General features: G+C 53.3%; 1 protein-coding gene and 1 pseudogene across 4 annotated transcripts in view; both read left to right on the forward strand.

The window, feature by feature from the left end:
- AP2M1 (adaptor related protein complex 2 subunit mu 1) overlaps nucleotides 1–15888 on the forward strand; it is a 42554-nt gene extending 26666 nt beyond the window's left edge. For all 4 annotated transcript variants that reach the window (XM_048862916.2, XM_048862919.2, XM_048862917.2 and 1 more), the window contains exons 4-11: nucleotides 986–1068; nucleotides 6696–6831; nucleotides 6971–7112; nucleotides 12100–12219; nucleotides 12844–12979; nucleotides 13915–14012; nucleotides 14213–14324; nucleotides 14761–15888. In XM_048862916.2, the coding sequence (XP_048718873.1) occupies nucleotides 986–1068; nucleotides 6696–6831; nucleotides 6971–7112; nucleotides 12100–12219; nucleotides 12844–12979; nucleotides 13915–14012; nucleotides 14213–14324; nucleotides 14761–14895 (962 nt within the window). In that variant the 3' untranslated portion in view covers nucleotides 14896–15888. The remainder of the gene's footprint in view (nucleotides 1–985; nucleotides 1069–6695; nucleotides 6832–6970; nucleotides 7113–12099; nucleotides 12220–12843; nucleotides 12980–13914; nucleotides 14013–14212; nucleotides 14325–14760) is intronic.
- Nucleotides 15889–21706: 5818 nt separating this feature from the next.
- LOC125642706 (matrix metalloproteinase-23-like) lies at nucleotides 21707–27600 on the forward strand (annotated as a pseudogene).
- The last annotated feature ends 228 nt before the right edge of the window (nucleotides 27601–27828 follow it).

Consider the following 27828-nt stretch of genomic DNA (forward strand, 5'->3'; position numbering starts at 1 on the left):
ATTTCTAATGCCGTGACTCTAGATAGCCAGTGTCAGCTGTTTCCTGAAACTGAGCTCCATCTTCCTCCAGACTTGAAATCAAAAGAATAAAACAAGTGTGGGTGTACTAGGATTCAGAGCCTGTCCAAAGGTCACAGTTAGTGCTTGATAAACTCTCTACAGGTTCCTCTTGATGGGGGTGGAGGAGAAGCTGCAGAGCTGTAATTTATTCATTTCTCTTACATGGCAGGCTCTGCCTTTGGTGCTCAAAGCCTGCTCTCTCCTAGCAGAGTGGTAACAGTTCCTGCATGTGCAGTGTCATGTTATATTCACATTACAGGTTTGCCATCCCCGCTGGATTTTGTGTAGGTGGCCCGCTCTCCCCTGGAGGGACAAAGTGCACTTCTTTCTCTGTAGCTAACAGCTGTTTCTCTCCCCTGCTGGCTCACCCTGCGGTGTCACTACTCTGCTGTTATTTTTTTAGGTTTTGATTTTTATTACATCTTCATGCGAAAATCAAAACCTAAAGAAAATGCTGCAAAGATAGATTATTCTGCTGTTGGATAGACCCTCTTCACTGTCCCTTGGATGTCTCTGGATAGACCCTCTTCAGTGTCCCCTGGATGTCTGTCTTGTCTTGCTGGTATTTAGACCCTGAAGTACAGCGCCGTGAGAGCTAGTGAGCTCCTCACTTCCAGATGGACAAACCCTCCCTTGCCCCCAAACTGGCTTGAAAATTCAATTTCCCCCAGACAGTCGCTGCCGTTAGTCCAGCAGAGCTGTGTCTGCTGCAGAGGAGCATTCTGATGCAAGTCTTGGGCTGGTCGTGTCTGCCCTGCTTCAGAGGCTCCAGGCTCTGTGGAGCGGGGTGGGCATCCATGCCCCAGTCCTTTCTCCCTCTAGGAATGTTTACCGGTGGGGACTGCTTGCGTTGGAAGTGACTTACACCCTGCAGCTCTCTTGTCTTGTGAGTTCTTTGAGCTGATTATTCTTTACCCTTCTGTAGAAATCCTGGACTTTGGCTATCCTCAGAACTCTGAGACAGGGGCTCTGAAAACCTTCATCACTCAACAAGGCATCAAGAGCCAGGTAATGAAAGGGATTTGGGATATAGTAGCACTGTCCTGTCCCTGTTCTATCTTGGTATAAAAATCTGTTCAAGGAAGTGTAGGGGTCTCAGCCTCTTGGGGGAGGGATCTATCTAAAGTACACAAACTTTGACCATGGGATCTGAGCTGGTCATGGTATAGGAAGCTGGATAGATTGAGCATAGCGGAGAACCTGAGCAGTGTTTCACTCTGTGCTTACGATGTACTTGCTCCATCTCCTTGTTTCTCTCCCACAAGGGTGGGGACTGAGCTGGGGCAGCTCTTAGCACTCCTTTACTTGCAAATGTTCAGTAGTTTGATTTCATTGAACTGACTGACAATGAGGCTGACAGGTGGAGATAAACATCCTAAATCCTAGTAAGTCCTAGTCCTAGCCCAGTTAGGGAGAGAACTTGTTCATATCCCTCTGCTAGAGCAGGATGGCTCGGACTCCTGCTCCAATCTACTCTCCAGTTCTCAGTGTCTCAAGCCATGGGGCTCTCACCTTCACCTGGGTGACCTTTTTTGCAACCTGATGAGTCTTGCTGTTAATCTCCCTTATTCTTAGTTACATGGCCTTGCCCTCACAGATTTAGATGCTGCTTTGTTTAGCTTTTGTACAATGGTAGCACCTAAAAAGTCCCAAATGAAGCGTGCTAGGTAGTGTACAGACACCAGGCAGTGTCTGCCCCAAAGAGCTTAAATCTAGATAGGAAAGAAAGTGTGAACACTTGATAGAAGATCCTCCATGTGCCTGAAAAGGAGGGCTGGGTGTTAAAGGCGGGAAGCTTAATCCCCATGAAGGAGGGTGTATTCCCTTGCCGTTCAGTGCTTTTTGGACTGTACAGCCTGAAGTAGAACTAAGAATTGGGCTTGTTTGAACTCATTGGGAAGGCATTGCTTGTGAGATCTTACTGATGCACTCAACTCCACAGAGCTGGTCATGAAATCCACCTGCTATGGAGTAGGAGTTGGCCATGAGGCAGAAGGGCCAAGTGGGGTGAGAATTCTGCAGTTGCAGTTCACGTTGGACCCTGTGGAATTGCTGGAGGCACAGCAGTCATTCAGCTTCGGTTCCGAATGGCCATGCCCATAGCAGGCCAACTATACACTCCATCCAGTTTTGGCAAAAGCCATGCAATTCAGAGTGGAGAATATCACTTCTCCTCACCTGCTCTGCATAGGCAGAGTTGGAAGAAGGGAAGGGACTCAAGTCCTAAACCTGCATTAGTGAGCAGTCTGAATCTTGTTAATCTGAGTTTATCCAGGGCTGCAGTCCAACTACCTTCATCTGCACTAACTTTCCCAGTAACTGCTTTTTTTAAACCAGAAATCCCAGCAGTGGCCTCGCCCTTGGCCAGCCCAGAGCCCCACCCACATTCCCTCTTGCACAAACTGCTGACTTGTACTCCAGCAGGAAGTGTCAGGCCAGATGTGAAGGCTCTGGAAAGGCTGCTCTTCCAGGCTTCCTCACACCCTCCTGATCACTCCAGCCTGCTGCAATCTGACATGCTAGGCAGTCAGTGCCCAAACTGGCTGAGTCAGCTCCAGCGCCTAGGAAGACTTAAAACTAACCATCTCCGTCACTTCCTTCCTTGATATTTTTTTTTAAACACTGCTCTTCATTCTGTTTTTAGCAAATCTTCATGCTGGTAGGCAATAAGCTGCCACATACAGCTCAGGCTCCATCACCATCATACATAGCTCATTCAACAGCTGGCCAAAGAGCCAGATGTGCTGTTATCCCTGTAAGAGTAGTTTTAGACTACAGGTCCTAGCAATGGTCCATCTTGAACCAAATAATTCTGCTTTGCATGCTGGGATTCTGTCAATGGGCTTCACCCACCTATTAAAAACAAGAGCAGATTCGGTCTGCAGCTGGCCTTGTACCTACAAGGCCCTCAGATTGTTCTGCTTGAGAGTCCTACCATATTTCCAGGACTTCATCGTGCACTCTGCATCTCTATCGAAGAACGCAAATTTTGCTTGGAATCCAGACTTCTGTGTCCAAGGACTTTAACTGCTTGTAACCGTTGAGACTAAACCTGCAAAAGCACGTACATGGGGCAACGCTAGGTGGCTTGCCTGCCCTGTTTGTGACAAAGACATTTTTAGGCCTCAATCCAGCTGTAGTATGTAAAAGGCTACTCTACACAAAGCATCCTTCAGTTCCAAATAGTCTGACTTATGACACTTTCCAAATAGGTTTGAACTCTGCTTCCTTTGACCAGGGTGCCCTATGCGGCCTGAGCACCTCCTCTTCTTCCCCCCGCAGCCCCGCAGAGGGTCTCGGCTGCGCTCAAGGCCTGCGGGGCTGGGGAGGCAGGAGCTGTGGGAGGCTGCTTTGGGGGAGGAGGCTTGGGTGTCATCTCCTTCCTCTCTTCCCCCCCGCTTCCCCTCCTCCTCCCCCCCCCTCCCAGCACTCACCAGTGGCAGGAAGTGGAGTGATCTGGCCCCAGCCCACTCTGCTTCTCCCCAGCCTTGTTGCTCAGGGGCGGGGGAAGGACCACCCACTGCAGTGACTGGGAGGTGGCGGAGTGGGCTGGGGCTGGGTTGCTCTGCTTCCCGTCACTGCTGGTGAGTGTGGGGTCACTGGGGGAAGAGGTGGAATAGGGGCGGGCAGGGGGAAAGAGGCAGGGCGGAGGGAGTTGTCCCGGGTCCCACACCCCGCTAGGAATGTCCTTTCCCCTTGCAGTGGGCACAGCCCGCCTGGGGCTGGCCAGGGGATAGGGCTGGCCACCGGAGCTGGTGCTGCCTCAGACATCATGAATTTTGGGGAAATTTGGTGCCCCAAATTTCATGGTGCCCTACACAGCTGTGTATTCTGCCTATGCCTAGGGATGGCCCTGCCTTTGACACATTGACCCCTTACCACATCCATAGGAAGGTCTTATACTGTCCAAAATGCACATTGCCTTCTTGGAAGGGCTGGTAACAACTGGACACAAATGTATCCTGGAAATGGTGGTTCTGACCAGCTATTGCTTTATAGCTTCTCAAAGCAGCTCCCAGAGGGTGCTGGAAAGGGTGTCATGTCTCTCTGAAGCTCATGACAGACATTAGTGTGTCCCTTCCGGTCAATATTGTGTACCCACATAAGGGGTAGTCTGTCTTCTAGGGATACCCGGCACTAGAACAGGGTACAGATTGCATCGATCTCCCTTGGAAGAAGCTTGCTCTGTAGCTTGGCTCATCCTCCCTTTCATGAAAAACTAAACTCTCAGCTTTTGAAATCTTTTCATAATGGCCCTGCTTCTGGGCAGAAAAAGGGAGGCCAGTTTGCCATCTCTACACCCCCTATTATAAATAGGAACTAATTCTAGGAAAAAATCACACACCACATTCCAAAAAGTGTGCCCTATTTGAACTTTCTACTGCAATTCCAATCCATCAGCATCTCCCTTACTTCTCACTTATTAGCAAAGTTCTGGACTTTCTGCAGCTATAGGAATTCTATAGCTACAAAATGTCTGGTAATCCCCACTCTGAATTGGAAGCCTCTCTGCATTCCAGGGCACGTGCTGATTAGCACTCCACATGCGTCCCCCAGGAGATGACATGCTGGGCCTGTCTCAGTAGCTGTGTGTTCAAAACAGAATCCTGCAACACCATAATATTCCAAGGATTTAGTGAATACAATAGCTGTGGGGCTGCCTCAGCAGAGCCAAATACCCTTGAACAGTTGAGGTCGACCACCTCTCCAGCTCCATTCAGTAGAAGTGGTTAGACTTGCCCCATCTGGCTGCTGGACAAAAACAGCCCAACAGAGTGGCTTGAGCAGGAACTCGCCGCAAAGCAACATTCATCCAGTTGAGCAGTGGGCTGAGCTAGAGCCATACGCCCCACTGGCTTTCCCATGTGTGACAGCATTCTGCAAAGTGGCTCTGACTACCCAATCAACCATGACTTGCATCTGATAACCAGTAAATGTTCCACTGGCTGTCTGTGTGGCAGAAACTGGAGCCCCGGGATTCATGTCTGCTCAAGCCTCCCCATTCCTACCACTAGGCCTAAAATGAAGCAATAGTTTGGCAAAAATATTCAAAGGATTGAAGGATACACATATAAGGAGGTGGTCAGTGGGGTGGGTGAGCGACCATGGAGTACCCTGCAGGGTATTCGGCAAAGTGCTGTATGGACCGTGTCCTGCAGATCCTGAGCTAGTATCTTGTTTAAGGAAGGCAATAGTCTAATGGCAGCATGAGCACAAAACTGGAGATATTTGTAACCTCGTTAATGAGGAGCCTGGCATAGAACCAAATTCCCTGCTGTTCATGTGTTTGGTTTACAATACTGAGTTCACACACTGCCCCCTTGTGGCTACCGCCATAGGGATGTGAGACAAAAGGCTGATGTTGCCCAAAACATAGCCATTTTCCTGTAAGGATTAAAATGGGGCCTAATGGTGAAAATGAAACCTAATGTCTGCATCCACTGCTATGAGACTGTCTTACAGAGTACCCTCCTGCTTCACTCTAAAATCCCCTTTGTGGCTGTGCTGGGGCATGGCAAGTGCCAATGACTTAGACTGAGGGGAGTGCAGAGTCTAGACCCAGTGCAAGGGTGTGTCTTGCTGTGCAAGGCCTGGTGCTCACCCAAGTGAGTGTTCTCCACTCTGCTTGCACTGCTGAGCAGATTTCAGGCTCCTGCCTTGTCCCTGTTCAGTGGTGCCTTGACGGGTCATGTCCGGAAGTAGCTCCTTCAGTGCTGGAGTGCTCCATAGCCTGAGCTTACAGGAAAGCCTTCAACTTGTTTGTGCTTATTAGTTGCCCAGACAGTGACAAACTAACCTACTGTGTTCCCCTCCTGAGGTAGTTCTGAACCTAACCTGCCTCTTTCCTCTTCCTTCCCTTTCCTGCTACTGACCTGCTTGCCTGTTAACTCTGTGTGCACAACACTTGCTGCTATACATCTGCTTCCTCTCGCTCTGCATCTGACTGGACCTGCCTATAGCACCAGGTAGGCGAACCTGCTGTACGGCCCAGCAAATGCATAATGATGTTAGTAGTGCAGATGAGTTAGTGGGATTAGATCCCAGAGCAGCAGCTGTTATACTGACCCGATGTATGTGTAACTTGACATGGAATGGCTGTCCCCAACTTGAATATTTTTGGGTGTCTCTTGCCAGTCATTGGAAACTGGTCTGATCCTGGCCTGAGTAAAATACAGTACAAAGCTTGTCAAACTCATGTCTTGTTACATTTGTCTGGTGGCATTATTCTTGGCTAGCCCAGGGTTTGCTGTCAGCCCTCATGGCTTGGTAAAGCCTGAACTGCAGTCTAGGTCTAATTTCCCTGTAATTAACCCTTGGTCTAACTATGCGCTACCTGACCTAATGGAAAGAGACCTATCCTTGCTTCCTTATGATGGCAGAGACTAGAGCCAGATGAGTGAGAATAATCAGTCCCTTCCCAGAACAAGGGAACTCTTCATATGGACACTGCACACTAACTTGGCTATTGATACCCAATGGGGTATCATGATGGCACCCTAGATCAAGGCAACAGATGTAGTCTCATGGCCGATTGTGTCTTGCACTGCAAGCAACTTGCTATATATTCAGCTGTAAACTACTATTAATGCTTAATGTTGGGTTTCCAAAGAATTATCATCTTCCCTCTTATTCAGACTAAAGAAGAACAATCGCAGATTACCAGTCAGGTGACTGGTCAGATTGGCTGGAGACGTGAAGGGATCAAATACCGTCGGAATGAGCTTTTCCTGGATGTGCTGGAGAGTGTGAATCTGTTAATGTCACCACAGGGTACGTGGAAGAGAAGCAGGCTTTTGTCACAGTGGATAGGCCTAGAATCGGCAATCTCCCCAGGGGGCAGGAGTGGAGATTCTGTAGGTAGCAACCTAACCGCCTGGTGCTGCTTCAGTGTGTGTTCTTCTCCACCCAGGTCAGGTTCTCAGTGCCCACGTCTCTGGCAGGGTGGTGATGAAGAGCTATCTGAGTGGAATGCCAGAGTGCAAGTTTGGCATGAATGACAAGATCGTCATTGAGAAACAGGGCAAAGGGACTGCGGATGAAACAGGGAAAAGGTAAGAATGTAAGGGCAGGATTCCTTAGCCAGGGACTTAGCAGTTTTTGATCTGGTAGACAGAGGTGATGTGAGATCGTCCTCATCTCCTTGAGAACTGGATCATTAGATGTCTTTGAATATATTGTATTGACGCTTTTTGCTCTGAAGGTTAAAAGGGGAAAGCTGGCCTGAAGGCATCAGCATAGATAATTTTGCTGGCTTGAGAATAATCTGGTTCCAGGAACCAGGGCTGATGTGAACAAGGAGACAACCTGGTGCTAGTTGCACAAAGCTTTGGTGCCATTAGTCTACACAAGACCATGAGATCAGAATGAGAGTAGCTGGGATCCTGTAGGTCCAGTCATGGCTGTGTCCTACTTGGCTGCAGAGGGAACCAACTACTCTAGTGGCTTTTCGCTCCGACATGCCACTGTGGAGTCGGAGGTCTGTGGGAGGCTTTGATTCCTCCACTTCCTCCCTACAGTTGTTGCCTGCAGGGATCCCCTGGGGAGCTGCTTCCTTCCAGAGTACAGGTTTCAGAGTAACAGCTGTGTTAGTCTGTATTCGCAAAAAGAAAAGGAGAACTTGTGGCACCTTAGAGACTAACCAATTTATTTGAGCATAAGCTTTCGTGAGCTACAGCTCACTTCATCGGATGCATACTGTGGAAAGTGTAGAAGATCTTTTTATATACACACACACACACAGCATGAAAAAATACCTCCTCCCACCCCACTCTCCTGCTGGTAATAGCTTATCTAAAGTGATCACTCTCCTTACAATGTGTATGATAATCAGGGTGGGCCATTTCCAGCACAAATCCAGGGTTTAACCAGAACGTCTGGGGGGGTAGGAAAAAACAAGGGGAAATAGGTTACCTTGCATAATGACTTAGCCACTCCCAGTCTCTATTTAAGCCTAAGTTAATTGTATCCAATTTGCAAATGAATTCCAATTCAACAGTTTCTCGCTGGAGTCTGGATTTGAAGTTTTTTTTGTTGTAATATCGCAACTTTCATGTCTGTAATCGCGTGACCAGAGAGATTGAAGAGTTCTCCGACTGGTTTATGAATGTTATAATTCTTGACATCTGATTTGCATCCATTTATTCTTTTACGTAGAGACTGTCCAGTTTGACCAATGTACATGGCAGAGGGGCATTGCTGGCACATGATGGCATATATCACATTGGTGGATGTGCAGGTGAACGAGCCTCTGATAGTGTGGCTGATGTGATTAGGCCCTGTGATGGTGTCCCCGGAATAGATATGTGGGCACAGTCGGCAACGGGCTTTGTTGCAAGGATAGGTTCCTGGGTTAGTGGTTCTGTTGTGTGGTATGTGGTTGCTGGTGAGTATTTGCTTCAGGTTGGGAGGCTGTCTGTAGGCAAGGATTGGCCTGTCTCCCAAGATCTGTGAGAGTGTTGGGTCATCCTTCAGGATAGGTTGTAGATCCTTAATAATGCATTGGAGGGGTTTTAGTTGGGGGCTGAAGGTGACGGCTAGTGGCGTTCTGTTATTTTCTTTGTTAGGCCTGTCCTGTAGTAGGTGACTTCTGGGAACTCTTCTGGCTCTATCAATCTGTTTCTTCACTTCCGCAGGTGGGTACTGTAGTTGTAAGAATGCTTGATAGAGATCTTGTAGGTGTTTGTCTCTGTCTGAGGGGTTGGAGCAAATGCGGTTGAATCGCAGAGCTTGGCTGTAGACGATGGATCGTGTGGTGTGGTCAGGGTGAAAGCTGGAGGCATGTAGGTAGGAATAGCGGTCAGTAGGTTTTCGGTATAGGGTGGTGGTTATGTGACCATCGTTTATTTGCACTGTAGTGTCCAGGAAGTGGATCTCTTGTGTGGACTGGACCAGGCTGAGGTTGATGTTGGGAAGGAAATTGTTGAAATCATAGTGGAATTCCTCAAGGGCTTCTTTTCCATGGGTCCAGATGATGAAGATGTCATCAATATAGCGCAAGTAGAGTAGGGGCGTTAGGGGACGAGAGCTGAGGAAGCGTTGTTCTAAGTCAGCTGTAAAAATGTTGGCATACTGTGGGGCCATGCGGGTGGGTACATACATGCACGTTGTAAGGAGAGTGATCACTTTAGGTAAGCTATTACCAGCAGGAGAGTGGGGTGGGAGGAGGTATTTTTTTCATGCTTTTTGTGTATCTAAAAAGATCTTCTACACTTTCCACAGTATGCATCCGATGAAGTGAGCTGTAGCTCACGAAAGCTCATGCTCAAATAAATTGGTTAGTCTCGAAGGTGCCACAAGTACTCCTGTTCTTCTTCCAGAGTACTTAATTGTTCATGTAGCATTGGCCAGAACAGGCTGCTTGATCACTAGCACTATATCCTCATGTAGCATGAAGGAGGGAGCACAGGCTAATCTCCTGTTCCATGACTAATGTTGAGGCCAGATCACTGACCTTTGAGCCCTGCTTAGAATGGCCAGTTAGATGACAACTTCCTGTTAATCACTTGGTGGTAAACCTGTCTCTGGGCAGCGTTGAGCAAAGAGCAGGTGATGCTGGAGCTGAAGGCTCCTCCCCCACCCACCCTTGTGGGCTTAGTTCTTGGTGCCACGTGCTCAGTCAGTTCCCTTGCTCTCATGCTGTAGAGAGAGGCTTGTGCTCTCTCCAGCTTCCCTGCTTGGGATTAGAGCGCTAACTCAGGCGGGGGCTGCCGACAGCACTGAGCAGCTCTGGCCTCCCACTAACCATTTGTTACATTTTCTCTTGTTTTCTGCTGACCCCAGTGAATTGGGAAGGTAGATAATCTGCTTTTGCTGTGTGCGCGCACTCTGCTCCCTATCCCTGTCTCTTGCTTTGCGTGACTTGTGCATGTGACTCAAACTTCAGACACTTCTCCTGACAGTTCCTGTGACTGAGCTGCTACCTGCTTACCCTTCAGAACAAGCCAAGGATGAGCACTTCACTGTCCCCTTTAATCCCATCTGTCCGTAGCTGTGTTGTAGATGTGACCCTTGGCAAGGAGCTACTGCTCTGGAAAATCCTCTAGCTCAGCAGTTCTCAACCAGGGGTCTAGGGCCCTCTGGGGGGCCACAAGCAGGTTTCAGATGGTCTGCCAAGCAGGGCCAGCATTAGACTCGCTGGGGCCTACGGCGGAAAGCTGAAGTCCCACTGTATGGGGCAAGGCTGGGGCCCTGAGCCCAACCACCCAGGCCTGAAGCCAAAGCCTGAGCAATGTAGCTTCATGGAGGCCCCCTGTGGCATGGGGCCCCAGGCAATTGCTCTGCTTGTTACCCCCTAACACTGGCCCTGGATTTCATATGCAGAAAAACATTTGTTGTGGCACAGGTGGGCCGTGGAGTCTTTGTAGCCTGTTGGTGGGGCCTTAAAAAGAGAGAGGTTGAGAGCCCCTGCTCTATCAAAGTTCTCTGCATTGGCTGGTAAGTCTCCAGCGCTAGTAGCCAATAGCAGCCATCTCTCTCCAAAGCTCCTTTATTGGCCAGAAGTGTTAAGTGGGGAGACAGGATGGGAGTTTTCAAAGCAGGTTTGCCAGTTGTAACGCTGCCTCTCCAAGGTAGGGAAGCAGGAAGGGAAACTCACCATCTTGGTGATCCAAAAACTGAGCTGTCTCTGGCCACAGCAGCAGTGAGCAGGAGCACTGAATTCTGGTACTGAAGTGCCCAGCAGTGGTAACTGTCTTGAGTTCCAGTGTATGGAGGTTTAGCTTCTACACGAAAGCGGAGCCGCTTGTGCCTTAAAGTTAGGCAATCCTGAAGTCCCAGCCTCTCCATAATTCTCCGATAGGTAGGACTTTTCAGTTCTGCAAAAGTATTGATTATTGTAATAAATTGGCTAGTCCAGCGATAAAGGCCTTCCATAGATACACAGGAAGGAACCAGGACCTAAAGGTTTCTCTTTCCCTTGGCAAAATAGAAGGGCCTTGGGCTTCTCTGAAGAGGAAGCAGTAGGCAGATCCCACTGAAGAGTGGCCCGTGTCAAGGCTGCAATACAAAGGCTGTGTATAGTAGACACTGACCAGTCAGACTGGAGTCTGCCCTTGTAGCCTCCACCACTGGCTGCTTTAGGATACAGATTATTGCATAAATGAGAAGCAAACTGCTTCCCAGGCTGCCTGTTCTTACACAGCTCCCCCATTAGCCATGAAGCCCTCAAGGCCTCCCAGCCGCCAGACTCCTGCACTCTGGCATCCTTTCCCTGTCACTTTTGGTGTCTTTGTCCCTTTCACGCATCCCCTCAAAGCTTTTGAGGCAAAGTGCCTCTTGTATCCTCCGAGGCAGAAATGAGGATTTTCAGAGTGTGTGGAACCCAGTTGCTATCCCAGGCACTCTGGTCATTCCAGGAGCAGCATCTATCCAGCTTCTACAGGTACAGTGCCAGAAACTCAATATCTGAACTTAAGACCTATGGCAGGGAAGCATTGTCCTTCACAAGCCAAACTTGTGCTGGCTGGCTGGCTCAGTGAGGAAGGGTTGTGGCCCTGGAATGAACCACTATTAGGTGCATGGAAACATGGCTGGTGACTAGAAAACTTCACAAGGTGGAAATTTGAGAAGAAAGGGACACCCCAGAAGGTCAGAGTGGAATAGCGCTGTGTGCAGGAAAATGCTTCCTCTCCCCTCAGACTTCACTGCAGGGACACGCCTCCTTGGGTGAGGTTGGCTGAGTTTCCCATGGCCCAGTGAAGTGATGTTAGTTGGGCAGACTCCAGCATTGTTGTCCAGCTCACATCATAGGGGGCACCCAGCCGAGGCCTGGGTTCAGGTTTCTCACTTAGGAAAGTGTCCTGAAGGTCTGATATGACTTCAGTGGTTCACTGAGACAAGGAAAGTGTGTGTCTGAGCTGGCAGGTCTGTGTTCCCTGAAACTCTCCTCCCTCCCTGCCTCCCTCACTTCGTGGATACACCTGATGGCAAAGTGCTCACATAGAATACTCGCTATGAAATGCAACGTGGGCAGACCTCACGTGCCCCACGACATTCTAGGTGGCCACAAATTGCACTTTAACTTTCTGTCTTGTGCTATAGCGGCAAACAGTCAATCGCCATTGACGACTGCACTTTCCACCAGTGTGTGCGGCTCAGCAAGTTCGACTCGGAGAGGAGCATCAGCTTCATCCCACCTGATGGAGAATTTGAGCTAATGAGGTATGGCCACTGGGAATGCAGGGCTACTGCATTGGTCTCCCTTGCTGCTGCAGGAGTCTCCCTCTGTGCTGCTAGCTTCCAGCTGGCCTCAAGTTCCTTGAGCACTCGTGCACCCTACCCGTCTGGTCCCTCCTTCTCTCCTAGGGGGTTTCACAGGTCTATATGCTAACAAGCTGAGCCTTGCACCTTCTCAGAGGACAATGATATGCTCAGCTCCTTGTTTTACAGAGGGCACACAGGTTAAGGGCCGAAGCCCAGGGTCATCTCAGCCATTCCCGAAGCAGTGCATACAGATCCCCTAATCTGTAGGGTGCAGCCCTGTTTCCTAGCACTTATAGCAACCTGTATGTGACTGGCTCAAGAGCCAGGAACAGATTCCAAGAATCCAGACTCCTAGTCCTGTATCTTAACCATTGGCCTCTACTTCCCCATCCTGCTTGTGGGGCAGCTCACTTTAAATGGTGTCTCCAGCTAGTGCTCTTAATAAATTGTGGAGCCATCCAGCAGTCTGAGCTTACCTCTAGTACATGGCTGGCCTCCCCATTTTTGGGAGAGCTGCTGCTATTTGAGGCCATAAGGGCCTTCTCCTTTGCAGAGTTTGATATGTTCGTCCTATCCCTGCAGATACCGAACCACCAAGGACATCATCCTGCCCTTCCGTGTCATTCCCCTGGTGCGGGAGGTGGGCCGCACCAAGCTGGAAGTAAAAGTGGTGATCAAATCCAATTTCAAACCCTCCCTGCTGGCCCAGAAGATAGAGGTAGGACAAAGCCCCATGCGGTTTTGTGCTTTGGAGAGAAGCAGGGGGCTTAGCTGGGACCCCAGTATCCTCTGTGCAAGACTAGAAAGGCTCAGTGTTGGTGCTGCTATTCAGGGAGATAAAGGGCTACGAAGTCAGCTGTGTGCAATCTGCCTGAAAAGTTGCACCTCAGAATTGGGACCATTCCCTAGGTGCTGGACTGGGCTCACTTTGTGCTCTTCCAGGCACCTGCCCAGCAGCTGTTCGCTGAGCATTCCAGCCACTGTTAATGCTTGTACCCTTCTCACTCACCTGATGCAGTGAGCTATGAGCAGCCCCATTGCTCACTGCAGCCAGAGGTAACCAGGCCAAGTACAGATGTGCAGCAGCAGAGCCTGCTGCCAGGGGGAGCATAATACTGCAGTGCAGAACTCCTGACTACCTTATCCAGGTGTTCATGGTGTAGATTAATGTAAACCTCTTGGGCTCGCATGCAAACCTGTTCCCCTCATGCATACATCTCTGCAGTGGGGTTTACCCTTCCTGAGGAGGGCTGCTTGTAATACTTGCTGGAAGGCATACTCATGCTTCCCCCCTCCAATGCTTCCTCAAGCAGATCTGCCTGCCTGAATTAAAGGGAAAAGGCTTTATCTTGCCCTTCAGTTGGCTCCTTCAGCACCAGCTGGCAGTTTTGGCTCTCAGGGGTTTAAAGCGCTCTCTCCAAGCCCTTGGGTTTCTTTCCCTCTGGGTAGAGTCTCATGCTATAATTCCTGGAGCAGTATCTAGTGTTTCTGCAGTAGCAGCTAGCTTGTGAGCCCTGGAATGGATGGGATAGGGTCGGGGAATACAGGACAAGCTGCCCAGTCATGGCTGTTCTTGAGTTAAGATGAAGCTGCCCACAGACTCTCAACCCCAGCCAGAGTTCTTCCTGCCTCTGCTCACTGACTGTCTTCCAGGTCCGAATCCCAACTCCCCTCAATACCAGTGGAGTGCAAGTCATCTGTATGAAAGGGAAGGCAAAGTACAAGGCCAGCGAGAACGCTATTGTGTGGAAGTAAGTGAGCATGGCAGCTTGGACGCTGCTTGCATGGGGGGAACCACGCTTCCATGCAAATCAGGAGTAACTCCACAACTCTGCTGGGTGCTTGGGGCCAGCAGCACCCTGTCTGCATTAGGCCAGACCTCTCTTTCCCAGAGAAGAGGTGGAATAGCTGGAATCTGAGTCTGACATCTCTGGTCTTTTTTCTTTTCTAGGATTAAGCGTATGGCTGGAATGAAGGAGTCCCAGATCAGTGCAGAGATTGAACTGCTGCCCACCAATGACAAGAAGAAATGGGCTCGGCCGCCAATCTCCATGAACTTTGAGGTAGGATGACTGCATCCCTCCTCCTCAGACGCAAATCTAGCCTTGTGGGCACTTGGCTGCTGCCACCTGTCCTGCTGGGAGGAACCTCTGCTATGGAAGCGCTCTCCTGCTCAGGCTTGTAGGAGGCCGCTTTGGGAGCCATGGGAGGAGGTCCACAGTTTGTGTTCCTAACTGCAGTTAGGAACACAGTTCCCTGTGTGGCTGTAGCACTCCCTGTGTTTGTGCCTTCAAAGTCACTAGAAATGCCTTCCCTGTTCCTTCCCGCAGTTACCCTCTGGCTTTTGCCATGCCTGGTTTGGAGGAAGATCAGCCCTAGGACTAGGAGTTCTGTGCCAGGCTCATAGCATTGCATCCCATGATCAGGATCCACAGTGCCTGCAGTGTTCTCAGATGCTCTGCTCATACTCTTTCCATTGGTTGTTCCCTCTCTGAACAGGTCCCATTCGCACCCTCTGGGCTGAAGGTGCGTTATCTGAAAGTCTTTGAGCCAAAGCTGAACTACAGTGACCATGATGTGATCAAATGGGTGAGGTACATTGGCAGGAGTGGAATCTATGAGACCAGGTGCTAGCCCCAAGAGGCTGGCGGGTTCCCTCTCTTCCCCAGCCACCCTCCCAGTCTCCTTGGTCTTCAAGTACACTTAAAGAGAGCATCTGTCTGGCACCCTCTGCACATGGATTGGAAGTTAGACCCCTGTGGCTCACCTCGGGAATGGACTCTCTCCTGTCTATGATCTCCGTTACCACCAGAGTGGCAGCTGAAGTTCAGAACCTGACCATGCACAGGAGGAGCATAGCTAGCCGCCTGCTTCCTGTCCCAAGGTGGGGAGGGACTAGTCTAACCACCATCCTCCTAGGATCGTTCTAGGGAACATCCACCATTAAACTCTTCTGTTGGTGTCTCGCTACTCGCATCATATCCTAGTATTTTTGAAGTTCTTGTGCATATGTACTCGTAGAGTAGACCTGAAAACCGTAGACTGGACAAATCTGAGTTGACGCTGACCTGGCTCCTGTACTAGTTATTGCTGTCGTGGTAGACATTGCTGTGCAGTCTGAGGCGCCTAGGTGTGGTGAGCACGCCAAGCCTCCCCACCTCCCTTTTTTCCCTTGCAAAGTCTTCAGTATCGTGTCCTGCCATGGGAAGGTTTGTGACCAAAAAGGATGAGGGTTTAAGACGCTCTCGCTGGTGTGTATGTGGGTGGCACAGCATTTCACAGCCCATATCAGGTCCTTGGCGCACTTACCCCCACCTGGTGCTGGCTTGAGCCAGAGTCTGCCCTCAGTGGATTGGAAACTCCTCTTCCATCCCAGCGGGTGTGGGCGCAGGTCATCCTTACTCTACCCAGGATGTGAACTACAGGATCCGTCCTTGGCAATCTGAAACATGATGGCCAGTAAGAGCCCCCTGCCCCAGCCCACCCTCCCCACACTTCTACCAAATGCTTCTGGGTCTATAGAAATGCTGCTGCTACCCACAGTCCTCTGCTTCGAATAGTGTGGTCTCCATTTTGTACACGTTGTGATTTGTCCAGTTCTAAACCTAATAAAGTACGTAGAACAGAGGAGGCTGTGAGAGCTGTTGTTACGGGGGCCCTGAAGGAGCTGAGCTGGGACACAGGCTTTGACCTGTAAATACTGCCATGTTGCTGGAAATGTCAGGGCTCCCAATAGCTTGAGAGTTTGCCCGCGTGGGACAGGTGAAGAGGGCCAGTGAAGCTCTTGCTTGCCAGTAATGGCAGCACCACTCACCTGGCCACTCGCTCCCTGGACTCTCGGGTTGTGACAGAGCTCCCCTGCAGCAGACACCCTCATTTTGCAGTAGCCAGCAGTGCTGCTAACTTGTTCAGACCTCTGACTTCTCAAATGACTCTGCAGAGCAGCATGTGGCAACACCCTGTAGCCCAGTAGTAAATGGGCAGAACCCCTAAATTGATGGGGGTCATTGATCTGGCAGCTTTAGTGGCAACTTTCTTTCAGGCAGAGACCTTTCGCTGACTGGACTTTTGGTAGCTGCAAGTGCTTGAGGCCCATGGAGCCTGTCAAGCTACACCTACCTTCAATGAGAGCCCCTGGAGTCTGCTGCAAGTTCACCTAGACTTAAGAAAAGACTCGGCCTGGCTGAATGACATACAAATGGCCAGCACTGTAGTCCTGTGCTCGTTACTTTGCTATAAAGCAGTGTTCTTTGGGGGGGGGGGTGTGTGAGAGAGAAAGTAAAGATCCTTTACTGTGGTCTTGGCCCAGCACACAGCTCACGAGGCAGATCCAGGTCTGTTGTCTTCTGGCCAGGAGTGAGTGACCGAGCCACTCTGCAGCCTGCAGCAGAGCAGAGTGCAAGGCTTGAGTCGGGTGGAAGGGGAACCTAGCAGTCCGATTCAGGGGGTGGGTGCATTGGGCTAACATTGGTTTCTCAGCCCACTGAGATGAATGGGGTAGCCCATCCCCCTGCACTCCCATGCACTCAGGCTGGCACCTCCGCTTTGTTACCCTTAATTACTGTTACCTCTGAGCCACAAAGGCTAACTCTCAAAGCGGGAACAGAGGCTTTTGGAGCCCATCTCTGCAGCAGTGGAGTGAGATACAGAGTCAGAACATGGAGCCTTCCTCGTAGCCTAATGCTGAAGGGCTTGCACCTGGAGTTGCCAGTCGGTCCTTGTCTGATAATGCAAGTCTGTCTCTGGACCCCACATCAGGAACTTCCAGTTCCTTTGGAGCATAGGCAGTGGCTCCCTAAAGCCATAATGTCAGCGTGCAGGAGCGCTGTCTTGCATGGTAATGTCTGACCATAGTGAAGTGCTAGTTTCATAGGCACTACCTTGTTTCCAGCTCCCCTTGTTTAGGGGAAGAGCATTACGCAGCAGCCTGTCCTATGATCCCTACTACAAAAACAAGGCCCCATTGAGCCTGGCTGGATGCTGTCTCAGGCTCTGGACATGGAGCCCATCCCCCTACTTTTTAGGATGGTGTACGTACTCCTCCCCCTCAGCACCCCTACTGGGCGATCACTGTCTCCAGCTGGCAGATTGAGGCCATGAGACCCTGGGGCTGAAGTGCTCAGAATAGCAGGCTCAGCCACCTCTCCTCTGGTGGGCTGTGGAGGGTGTTCTTGGGCAAACTACTGTTACCAGCATCATCTTCCCCCAAAGGCCATCAGAGATGTCTGGGCCGGCGATAGCATACAGTGACCACAACTATATGAGGAAGAAGAGTTGGTATGTATGATGGGGGTGGATGAACAGCCTAGGATTTCCTGCTCTAGGAGCTTCTGCTTCCAGATTTGGTCTGCTGCAGCATGGGCTGGGGCCACCCTTTCATCTGACAAGGAGCAGCACTAGCTTGGTGCTAAGAGCTCTCGGTTTCTAGTACTGGTTCTGACCAGGACTTGTAGTAAAATCTCCCTGCCTGCCAAGGGTTTGCTCCCCTTGGTACATGGCTTTAGAAATACTGAACATGTAATGAGAAGGGCTTCTGTCTCATCTCTAGGTGCATGCAAGAGCCCTGACCTTCACTCGAACAAATCCTCTGCATCCTCTCCTCTTCTAGCACCAAGGTTTCTAGTTTAAACTAGAGCACACACTTGTCATCCAGGTCACTTGGCCTTGTGCTTGTTCCTTAAACATATGTCGATACTGCCCCCCACCCCCAAAAAAGACATACCGAGCAAAACTGGGCCTTGTGATATGGGGCTAAATATCAATGTTGCTGTTTCCACTTAAGCTGGAGCCCAAGCTGAGCCCTGGTGAGGGAGAAAGGTCTCAGAGCCTGGCTTCCAGCCTGAGCTGGAATGTCTACACTGCAAACGAAACAGAGACACCTCGCTACAGGGCTGAAAACAGCAGTGTAGGCAAACCCTTCCTGCTGAGCTGAGTCCAGTTGCAGGCTCTGTGATGTTCTTGTGTGAAACTGGTGCCATTGGCTGGGCCTAAGCAGTGCACTGTGAATTGATTTTGTGTTTGCAGCTCAAATCCTCCCTGGTACTGAGAGGTGATTCTGCTGTAGTGACTTAGACGGCTTTTTATTCCACTAGCGTGCACCAACCCTGGGCAGAGAGTGGGGTGCTAGGTTCAGTACATAGCAGTAGCCCCATCCCAAAACTCCCCATGTACAGACAACAAGACACAGCCGGTGCTTAAAGCAACTGAATCCTAGAAATGTCAGTCTGTAAGAGACCTTGAAGTAGTCAAGTCCAGCCCTCTGTGGTAAAAGCAGTCCCAAGTAAACCTAGACCATATACAATCTGTGGTCTACCGTAACCCCCAGATCCTTTTCAGCAGTACCATTGCCTAGCTGTTTGTTCCCCATTTTGTGTTGTGCATTTGATTTCTCCTCCCCTCATTCCTTAAGTGTAGTACCGTGTATTTCTTTACTGAATTTCATCTGGTTGATGGGGAAGGTGCAGGGGCTGAGGTGAAAAGTGAGCCACTCATGATTGGCAAAGGCAGCAGTGCCAAACAACTGGCCTTCCCGCAGCATGAGGGGGTCTTAAGGAGGTGTAGTTATGGTCATGGACACAGATTCCACCTCATTCTTCTGAACTGGGCCCATTCACTCGGGCACTGGTCCTAATGAACTACAGGTACTCCTGAGGGCATTCTGCACACAGTATTTTAAAATTCTGCATATTTTATTTGTCAAATAAATGTGACTCCAGCATGGCAGTGGGGAGCACAGGCCACTGGCTGCACAGAGGTGGGAGATCACAGTGCAGCTGTCCCCCATGGCCCCCAGGACATAAACTCAGTGATGAGGCTGCACCCAGCCTTGACACAGAGCAAGGAATGTGCCTGCCCCAGAAACACCCTAGGGCCCTGCCCCTCCATACTAGGTGTCGGCAGGAAGACTCGGCAGGGCAGTATCTAAGTGTGGAGGGGTTTAGTGTGGGGGGGATCCAGCTGTGGGTTGAGAGGGTTCTGTGTGGGGCAATCTGGTTGCAGGCAGCTCACTGGACATCTGGATGTGCAGGGGCTTGTTGGGGCGGGGGGAGGTTCTGGGTGCAACAGTAATGGGACTCTGCACGGGGTCCAGGTGAAGGTGGTTGGGGCTGGGGGGGGGAGGGCATCTGGGGGGGCTTAGTGGGAGGTCCAGAAGCTGGGGGAATGAGGCTTGGTGGGGTGGGGATCCCGGTGTTGGTGGCTCATTGGGGTGCTCCAGGTGCAGGGGAAGTGGGGCTCATTGAGGGGGATTCTGAGGCGGGGGGGAGGCTCAGCAGGAGGGCTGGATGCATGGGGATTAGGAAGGTGGGGTGCAGCTCCCTGTACAGGGATCCCTCCCTGTGCAGCTGAGGAGTGATGGGTGCAGGAAGCGGGGGAATGGGGAGTTTGCAGGGCTTCCTGCAGCCGGCAGGAAAAATTGGGGGGTGGGTCTGACCCAGCCCTAGATGCCATGTAGGGGAAGAGGAAGTCCTGTGTTCCCCAACTGGGACTTGCAGCTGAGCCTGGCGCAGGATAGGAGTCACCAGCCAGGTCTTCCTCAGTGCTGCCTCTTGCCCCACAGTGCTTTACCTCTCTGTTGGCTGCCCCCGGCCCCTGAAACATACTGCTAGTGGTCTCTGTGAGCCAGGAGTTCCCTTCTGGTCCGAATTACCATTGAGCCTAAAGGGCATCCGCTGGGCTGTGTCAAGGAGCCCAGGACAGAATGGGGGCATTGGCAGAATAATGAGCGGGGGGCGGGGGGAGAGATGCTGGGCTGCAGTGGTTGGCAAGGATTGGTGGGGGGTTGCAAGTAACTCAGAAATGGGGGATGCTCAGGCTGAAAGGGGCAGAATTGGAGAAATGGGGGGGAGGTCATGGCCTATCAGCCGGTGTGACAATCTGGCTGTCGGTGCTGTGCAGCCTCCTGGTTTGGGCTGGGCCGGGGAAGGGGGCGGCATCTGGCTGTGAAGCTGGAATGGCTGAAGTGGGGCTTTGCTTTGTTTCTGTGCCTTGTGGACAGATGGATCCAATCTAGCAGAGCTGGGGCCACCTGCGCTGTGGCTTGGGGGCTCCTCGCAGACGTGTGCTCTCACAGCAGAGGGCCCGCGTGCGGGTGGCTGTCGGTGGGATTGGCCACAGTAGGGATAGGGGGACACTTTTGTGCTGAGCCCTGTCACTTGGATGAAGTGAGCTGTAGCTCACAAAAGCTTTTGCTCACATAAATTGGTTAGTCTCTAAGGCGCCACAAGTCCTCCTTTTTCTTTTTGAGAAGTCAGGGAGGCAATGTTTAGGGTTAGCAGGGGGTCAGGGGCATCCTGCCGGGAACCCAGGGAGTTAGGATTTCTTACCTAGAGTGTTGCAGACTGAGGCTGCGAGAACCAGACACAGAGCTGCCTCTGTCTCCCCCAGTTGAAATCATGGGGTGTGGGGGGGGGGGGGGCTCTCTGGCCAGTGAAAGGGGCCTCTGGCTTCCCAGCCCATTTCCTGCTGAGCCCCTCACCTCTCCCCACTTCCTCAGCTACAGCATTGGCCAGAGCTGGGAAAAGAACCCAAAATACACCACAGAAGTTTTCTTCACAAGGCAGAGCCCGCAGCCCAGCACCTGCCCTGGGTCCGGGGCTGGGGGTGAAGAGGGGATCTCAGCTTTCCGAGCCAGATTTCAATGGGCCCTGGGCTGGGGGAAGGGCAGGTGCGGAGTGAAATCAGCACCAACCCAGGGGGAAGAGGGGACCCTCACTCTGCCCCCTCGGTGCTTGAACGAACCATGGGGTTGGAGCATTAACTCCTAGTGCTGCCCCGTTTGCCCAATGCTCCAGGAGCCCGAATGCTGCCCCTCGGGCGGGGGTAAAACGGAGCAGATCACAGCTGATAGCTTTCATAGGGGGTTGGCTAGGCTGGGGTCACTGGCCCCAGTGCACGCTGGGACCTGTAGTTTCCCCTGGAGCAGCCCGGCAGAACTCCTTGGTCTGAGTTTGGCTGCCACCCTCACCCCCCCCCCCCTTCTCTTTGCTAACCTGCAGCTGCCATTGGCTGGTAGATACCGCCCAATGCAATGCCCCAGAGGGAAGTCGTTTCCCAAGGGCTGCCCATGGGCTCTCGTGGTGACCGCTGTGGCCCATGCTGGGCTGCTGAGACACGCTGCAGGGACAGCTCAGGAGTCCTGGGGCCCACTGGGAAGGAGGCGGTCCCAGGGTGTCCCCAGAGGCAGCTGCCAGGGAAAGTCTCTGGCACCGGCGCTGTTCGGATGGAAACCTTCTGCCCCTTTGTGCTGAACAGTCCGAGCTAGGAGCTGCCCAAAGAGCCTGGTGTGGTCTGGGTGGGGGCTCTGGCATTTATGGGAGCAGAGGCTGCAACACCATGCTGGCTGGGTGGGAGGCAAGGTGTGGGGGGAAGCCTGGCTGAGATCCTGCTCCTCTTGCTTCACCGGGGTTGGGGGGGGGGGGCTGTCTTATTTTCCTGCAGGAGGGAGCGACAGCCCCCCGAGAGTCAGATCCCGGTTTCACCGTCGCACAAGATCGTCGCATGGGCAGGAGGTGGTGCTATGCCATCAACCCGCTTGGTTACAAGTGGGACCATGTTAACCTGACCTATAAGTGAGTGTACCGGGGAGGACAGGGGTGCGTCAGCCTGATCTGCAGCCCCCCCAGCCATTCCCATATGGAGCACCCTACACAGAGCTCAGCTAAGCCCTCTCCAGCCTGGCCCACAGCCCCCATCCCTTGCAGTTAGCCCAGTTCTTGGCTGTCCCTGTTCACCCTGTTTGGCTTTGAGAGGCCTCAGAAGGTGGCTCCACAGCTGAGCCTGCCCCTGGCTCCCACCGCCTCTGCACCATTGCATGTCTCTGGAGAGCAGCGACTCCCTGACACCAGCCTTTGCTAGCAGGAGCTAATTGCTTCCTTCAGGACGATAATAGCCCCGTGGCTGCCAGGAGCCCAGAGGTCTCTGTTGGATGCTCCCACTGCACAGGAAATGGGGCCCTGACTCTGCTCCGAACCTGCTCCCCCTGGGCTATGCGTGGCAGGGAGCAGGGGCTGCCTCATTGAGCCCACCCGGGGGGCTCAACCAACCCAAATAATCTCCCACCACTCCTGCAGCTGGGCTCTATGACCTTATGGGGACGTCCCTGCCATGTAAGCACCCAGGGTACAGAAGGAACAGGACCCTGGCACCCTGCTGCTCCACTTGCCCTAATACAGTCTCTTTCCATGCTGTGCAGACAGGCCCCTTCCACATAGCTAGATGCACTGGGGAAGGGGCAGGGTGGGAAGCTGGCCTCAACTCAAGAAGTAGTTTGTGGTATGAAGGAGTTTGAGACTTGTTAGTGTAGCCAGCGCCCCCTGTCAGGAGAGGCTGGGTTTGGTTCAGCTGGGACCCTACACACACAGACAGCACTCCTGCCCCACCCTGCACAGTGCCCCCTGCTGGGAGAGGCTGGGTCTGGCTCAGCTGGGAGCTTCCCCCCCCCCCCCATAGCCAGGGCTCCTGCCCTGCTCCCTACAGTGCCCACTGGTGGGAGAGGCTGGGTCTGGAGTAGCTGAGGGGACTCCCACCCCTTCCCTACAGGAGCCCTGGCTACAGTAGTAGAGGCTGGAGGAGCAGCTGGGGCCCATGGGTCACCCTCCCCTCCTCCTGCTGCAGGATTGTGCAGTTCCCCAGCACGCTGAACAAGGGTGACACAGAGAGAGCCATTGCTGCTGCCTTCCGCATGTGGAGTGAAGTCTCGCCCCTCGGCTTCCGGCGCCTGCCCCCTGCCCAGCCGGCTGACATCACCATAGGTAGAAATGAGGGGCTGGGGATGGGGCTAGGGGTACCATTGGCACGGCACCCTGTGTCTCCCACTGGTGCTCTCCCTGCCTCTTCTGAGCTCCCTTCTGCCTTCCTCCTGTTTGTGCAGATGGCTCTGGGGTTGCCTCTGGGGGTCGCAGACCCAAGCTGCAGGGGAGCCATCTGAAGGGCTTTGAGACCATGTGCCACCCCTGTTCACTCCTTCCCTGCTGCCAGACCCTGCCCCAGCAGAGCATACAAGCCCCCAGGCCCTCCCCTGCACACACCTGGCACCGAAGAGGGGCCGTCACAGGCAGACTTAGCAGATCCAACCACACCTCCTGCTCTCCAGCAGGTTCCAGAGCTGGGATTCCTGCTCCCAGCCACCAGCAGACTCACTGCCCCACCTTTGTTACCTTTTCCCTGGGATTCACATGGCCCTCTGCTTCCAGGACGTCTTTCTGGTTGTTGTTGGGCAGGCTTCTACACCTTTAACCACACTGACTGCTGGTTTTCCCCCGGCACCCCTGCTTCGATGGACTGAACGGGGAGCTGGCCCACGCCTTCCTGCCGCCCCGCGGCGAGATCCATTTTGACAACCATGAGTTCTGGATCCTGGGCCGCTCGCACTTCAGCTGGAAACAAGGTAGGAGGGAGCATGTGGCGGCTAGAGGCCTGCCAGGGTTGGCAGGGCAGGCGCCTCTGCTGTCCTGAGATCCCTCACAAACAGCCTTGGGTTGTTTAGCGCCTCTGTGAGGTTCGTTATCCCCTTCACCAAAGCACCAGCTCCACCCTGCGCTGCACGGCTAGGCCAGATTTCCTAATCCCCAGCTCTTTCTCCAGGGAGACTCTCACCCCGACACCATCAACCCCCAGTCTGGTCACTCCTCTCCTCCTCCATCAGCCCTTTCCCGGGGGAGCCAATTAATGCTTAAGTGATGAGAATGGTCGGCTACCATTTGTCACAGCCAGCAGGGCCGGCTCCAGGCACCAGCTTTCCAAGCAGGTGCTTGGGGCGGCAGTCAGAACGGGCCGGCAGTCCGTGTCCCATGGCAGCAATTCAGCGGCAGCTCTTCCCCCTTCCCACCACGGCAGCTTTTGTGCGGCAGCCCCGCTGCTCTTCCGGGGGCGGCAGCAATTTGGCGGCGACTGCTTGGGGGCCTCAAAATTGGTAGAGCCGCCCCTGACAGCCAGGCTCAGCCTGCCCCCACCCCCAAGGATCAGGGCATTATGCTACCCTCCCTCTGCCCCCCAGTAGGAGCCCACCCACTACAGCTCCCTGTGCCACAGCAGAGCCTTGGGGTGGGGAAGAGTGGCGAGTGCTGTCTGCACAGACTACAGCCAGCATGGGGCGCCTTGTTCTGCTAATGCTATAGAGCCGGATGCCTTCCCAACTCTGCCCAGGGCCGTAGGGCATGCCCCGGCTAGGCCAGCCCAGGAGGAAGAGATTCTGCTTGCGACTAGCTCATGGCAGCTCCCCTGGGCTCCTCCCAGTTCCACTTAGGGGGAGATGACTTGCAGCCAAGGCCAGCTCGGAGCAGCTCCAGCCTATGATTCTCCCAAGGGTCCCGGTTCAAGTCCCAGCTGCATGAGCTTGTGCCCTGGGGTGGCTTCTTCCCGGGCCCCCAGTAGAGATCGCGGCTGGGAATTGCTCACCCCCCACGAGGCCCCTCTGCTGCAGGGATCTGCTGTCTCCCCTTCCCCATGGGTTTGCCAGGTGCCTTGGGTTGAGGTGCCGTCCATCTACAGATGACACAGGGGCCTTGCCTCTCTCATCGCCCCAGAAAGCTGCAGTGTCTCTTTGGGCCCAGCTGAGCTGGCGAAGAGCGAGCTGGCTGCAGCTCAGTCAATGAAGGAGCATGGAAGGAATGGCAGGAGGAGCCTTCTCTGTGGCGGTGGCCTCCGGCCAGTGGGGCTGCACTCTTGGGGGGCCTGTGGATGCCTCACTGTTCCTTGAGTCCTGGCAAGGGGACGTACATGGCTCTGCACCTGCTTTTGGCACCCGGGTGCCATTTCCTCCTGGGTGGTGGGTGCTTTCCTACAACCCTATCATCCGTCAGCTCGGAGTGCGCTGTGCGTTGGGAGTGCGCAGCTTGGTTCTTGCAGGCAACAGCTGAAGGGACACCATGACGTCCAACTCTGCCTCTTCTTCCATGCCCCTGCAGCTGATCTCTTCTCCCTGGCAGGGTGTTCTCCGTGGGGAACTCCCCCCCTTTGGAGCTTTCTGCTCCTCTATTTGGGCTTGTGTGCCAGGCTCCCAGATCCTGCCAGGCTGCAAGGTGAGGGCCCAAATTCAAACCCCACCGCAGGAGCCCCTTGTGCTGCTGCGTGGGGCGGGAATTTCCCATCAAAGCCAATATTCCCTGATGTTGGGTTGGGTTAGGACAGGGGCTGTGTGCAGGGGTGGTGGGGAGCTGCAGCGGTGGCTCTTCAAGGATGCTTGTAGTTGGGTAGAAGAGAGAAGCCAGGCTGGGCTTGCTCAGGGGGCTGGTCCAAGAGCCCTCTCCCTGTACCAAGGTGGCTGGGAGCTGCCAGGGTTGGCTCTGCAGCATGTGTGTGTGGTCCTGCTCCCTTGGGGCACTCTGCTTGCAGGGGTCTGGCTGAATGACCTGGTCCAGGTGGCAGCTCATGAGATCGGCCATGCCCTGGGCCTGTGGCATTCGCGGGACGTCCGTGCGCTCATGCACCCAAACGCTACCTACAGCAGGACGTGGCGCATCGGCCACGATGACGTCTGGGCCGTTCAGCGACTGTACGGTAAGGGGGTGCCAGAAAGTGCCAGCCCTGATGTGTGGCCAGCACTCATGTGTGCCCAGCACCTAGTCGCCATCTGGCCCCAGAAGAGGGGACAGTCCCCTTGAGGGCCCCTTTGGCTGAATCATCGTCCTGCACCGAGACAGAGTCCTACATTGGTCCAGCTGCATCCAGCCAGGAGCCCAGAACGTAGAGCTGCCTTGGGGCCACCTTGGCTAGGGTATCCCATGGCTGCCACAGCAATCGTTATGGGGGCGGGGTCACTGGGAGGAAAATGAGCAAAGGTCAGTCCAGACCTTATTGCATCCTTTGGCCTGTGACAGGCAGCAGGGAGGCAGCTGGGGATAGGATAGGAGCCCCATGGCTTGGAACAATCCTGCCCAGCCCTCAATTGGGGTTGCACTGCCTGGGGCTCTTCCACCCCAAATTCCTTGGCTGCTTCTGTGCCAAAGGTCAGTCCCCCATGTTGTTGGGCCCCAGGTTGGGAGGAGGTGGTTTTACTTCAATGCTCATCGGGAGCCTGCCCTGAGTGCTGTCCCTGCAGGCTGTGTGGATGAGAAGCGGCAGTGTGAGCCTTGGGCCCGGCTGGGATTCTGCATGCGCCGGCAAGCCTTCATGAAGAGGCACTGCCCCAAAGTCTGCAACTCCTGCTTCGGTGAGACACCCCAATCCTGCTGCTGCCTGGTGCTCTGAGCTACATAAACCAGCTGCCCACAGGTCGACCAGCCCTGCCCAGGCCCCTGCAAAGCAAATGCCACCTAGCACCTCCCATGCCCCTCAATCCCCATCCAGCCTCTGCAGTATGAGAAGAGGTCTGGGGGAGCTGCAAGGGCCCTCAGCTGTAGACGTCACTGTTCTTTGTCTCTCTCTTTCAGAGCCCCTTGCTGTCTCCTCCCCCCCCCCCCCCATTCACACCAAGTACATCTCCGAAGGCAGAGTCATAACCTTCTGCTGTGGGCTGAACTCCTCCAGGCCACACCTGCAAGTCAGGTGAGCCACTACCCCCTGCAACTGGGGGGCCCTTCTTGGGTTCAGAGCATTGATGTGTCCAGGGTCACAGACAATTCACTCTCCCCACAGTAGCCACTAGACCTGCCCTAGGTCTCTCTACTCTAGCCCCATAGGGCTGATCTCTGCAGTAACCTCCTTGTCCGGAAGCTTGATGTCTTCTGAGGGCGAAGGTCTTTCCCAGTGCAGCTCGCTTTCCTGGAGCTGGTATCTGGGCAGATGCTACCAGCTGTGGAGGGCAGGAAGGAGGGAGGCTACTGCTTTGGAAAGGCAGAGCAGATGGGGTTCAATGGCTACTGAGCATTGAACACCCCTCTAATAAGGAGCAATCATGGTTCCTGATTCTGACCATGCCTGAATGAAACAAACTTCTCCACCGTGTTCTGTGTATAAAGCCCCTGTCTAAGAGGCACAGCGGAGAGATGGAGGGAAGGGAGAAATGGCCTGATCTCTGCTGTAGCTGGGAGCGCTCTGGGCAGAGTGAAGGAGGCTGTTAACAAACCAGGAGCTGCAGGAAAGGCATTAACATTTGCAGGGTCACACTGAGTGATGGGCCAGAGGTGGCTGGTGCTAGTTGAGAGCAGCTGCCTTGGACTTACTGTACTGCCCCCCTTTCTCTTGCAGCTGGTACAAAGATGGGGAGCTCCTTTCAGATTCTGTTCCCCGCTTCAAGCTGCTGCCATGCCAGGAGCTGCGCGTTCGTGCCACTAAGTTCAGCGAAGGGCAGTACACGTGCTTGATCCGCCACGCCAGTCGGATCCTCCGGGCCCATTCTTGGCAGATAAAGCTCAAGGCCAGGAGTCCTTCCTCTCACAAGCAACCAGGGCTCTGAAGGGACATACAGGGAAATGCATGTGCCTGATTCATAGGGTGAGGGATGCATGCACAATTGTAAACATGTGCCTCGGGGCCCTGAGGGGGAACAGTATCGGCCCTGTTCTTCACAGCAGTCTCATTGCTCGGGTCTCTCATCACTCAGCATCCTGCCCCATCTCCTCTGGTTCCTCCTCGTTCTAGGCACTTAAACCAGGGCTGGCCAAATAGCAGCGAGTTCAGTGCTAGAAC

This window comes from Caretta caretta, chromosome 9, assembly GCF_965140235.1.
Source record: "Caretta caretta isolate rCarCar2 chromosome 9, rCarCar1.hap1, whole genome shotgun sequence".
Classification (NCBI taxonomy): domain Eukaryota; kingdom Metazoa; phylum Chordata; order Testudines; family Cheloniidae; genus Caretta; species Caretta caretta.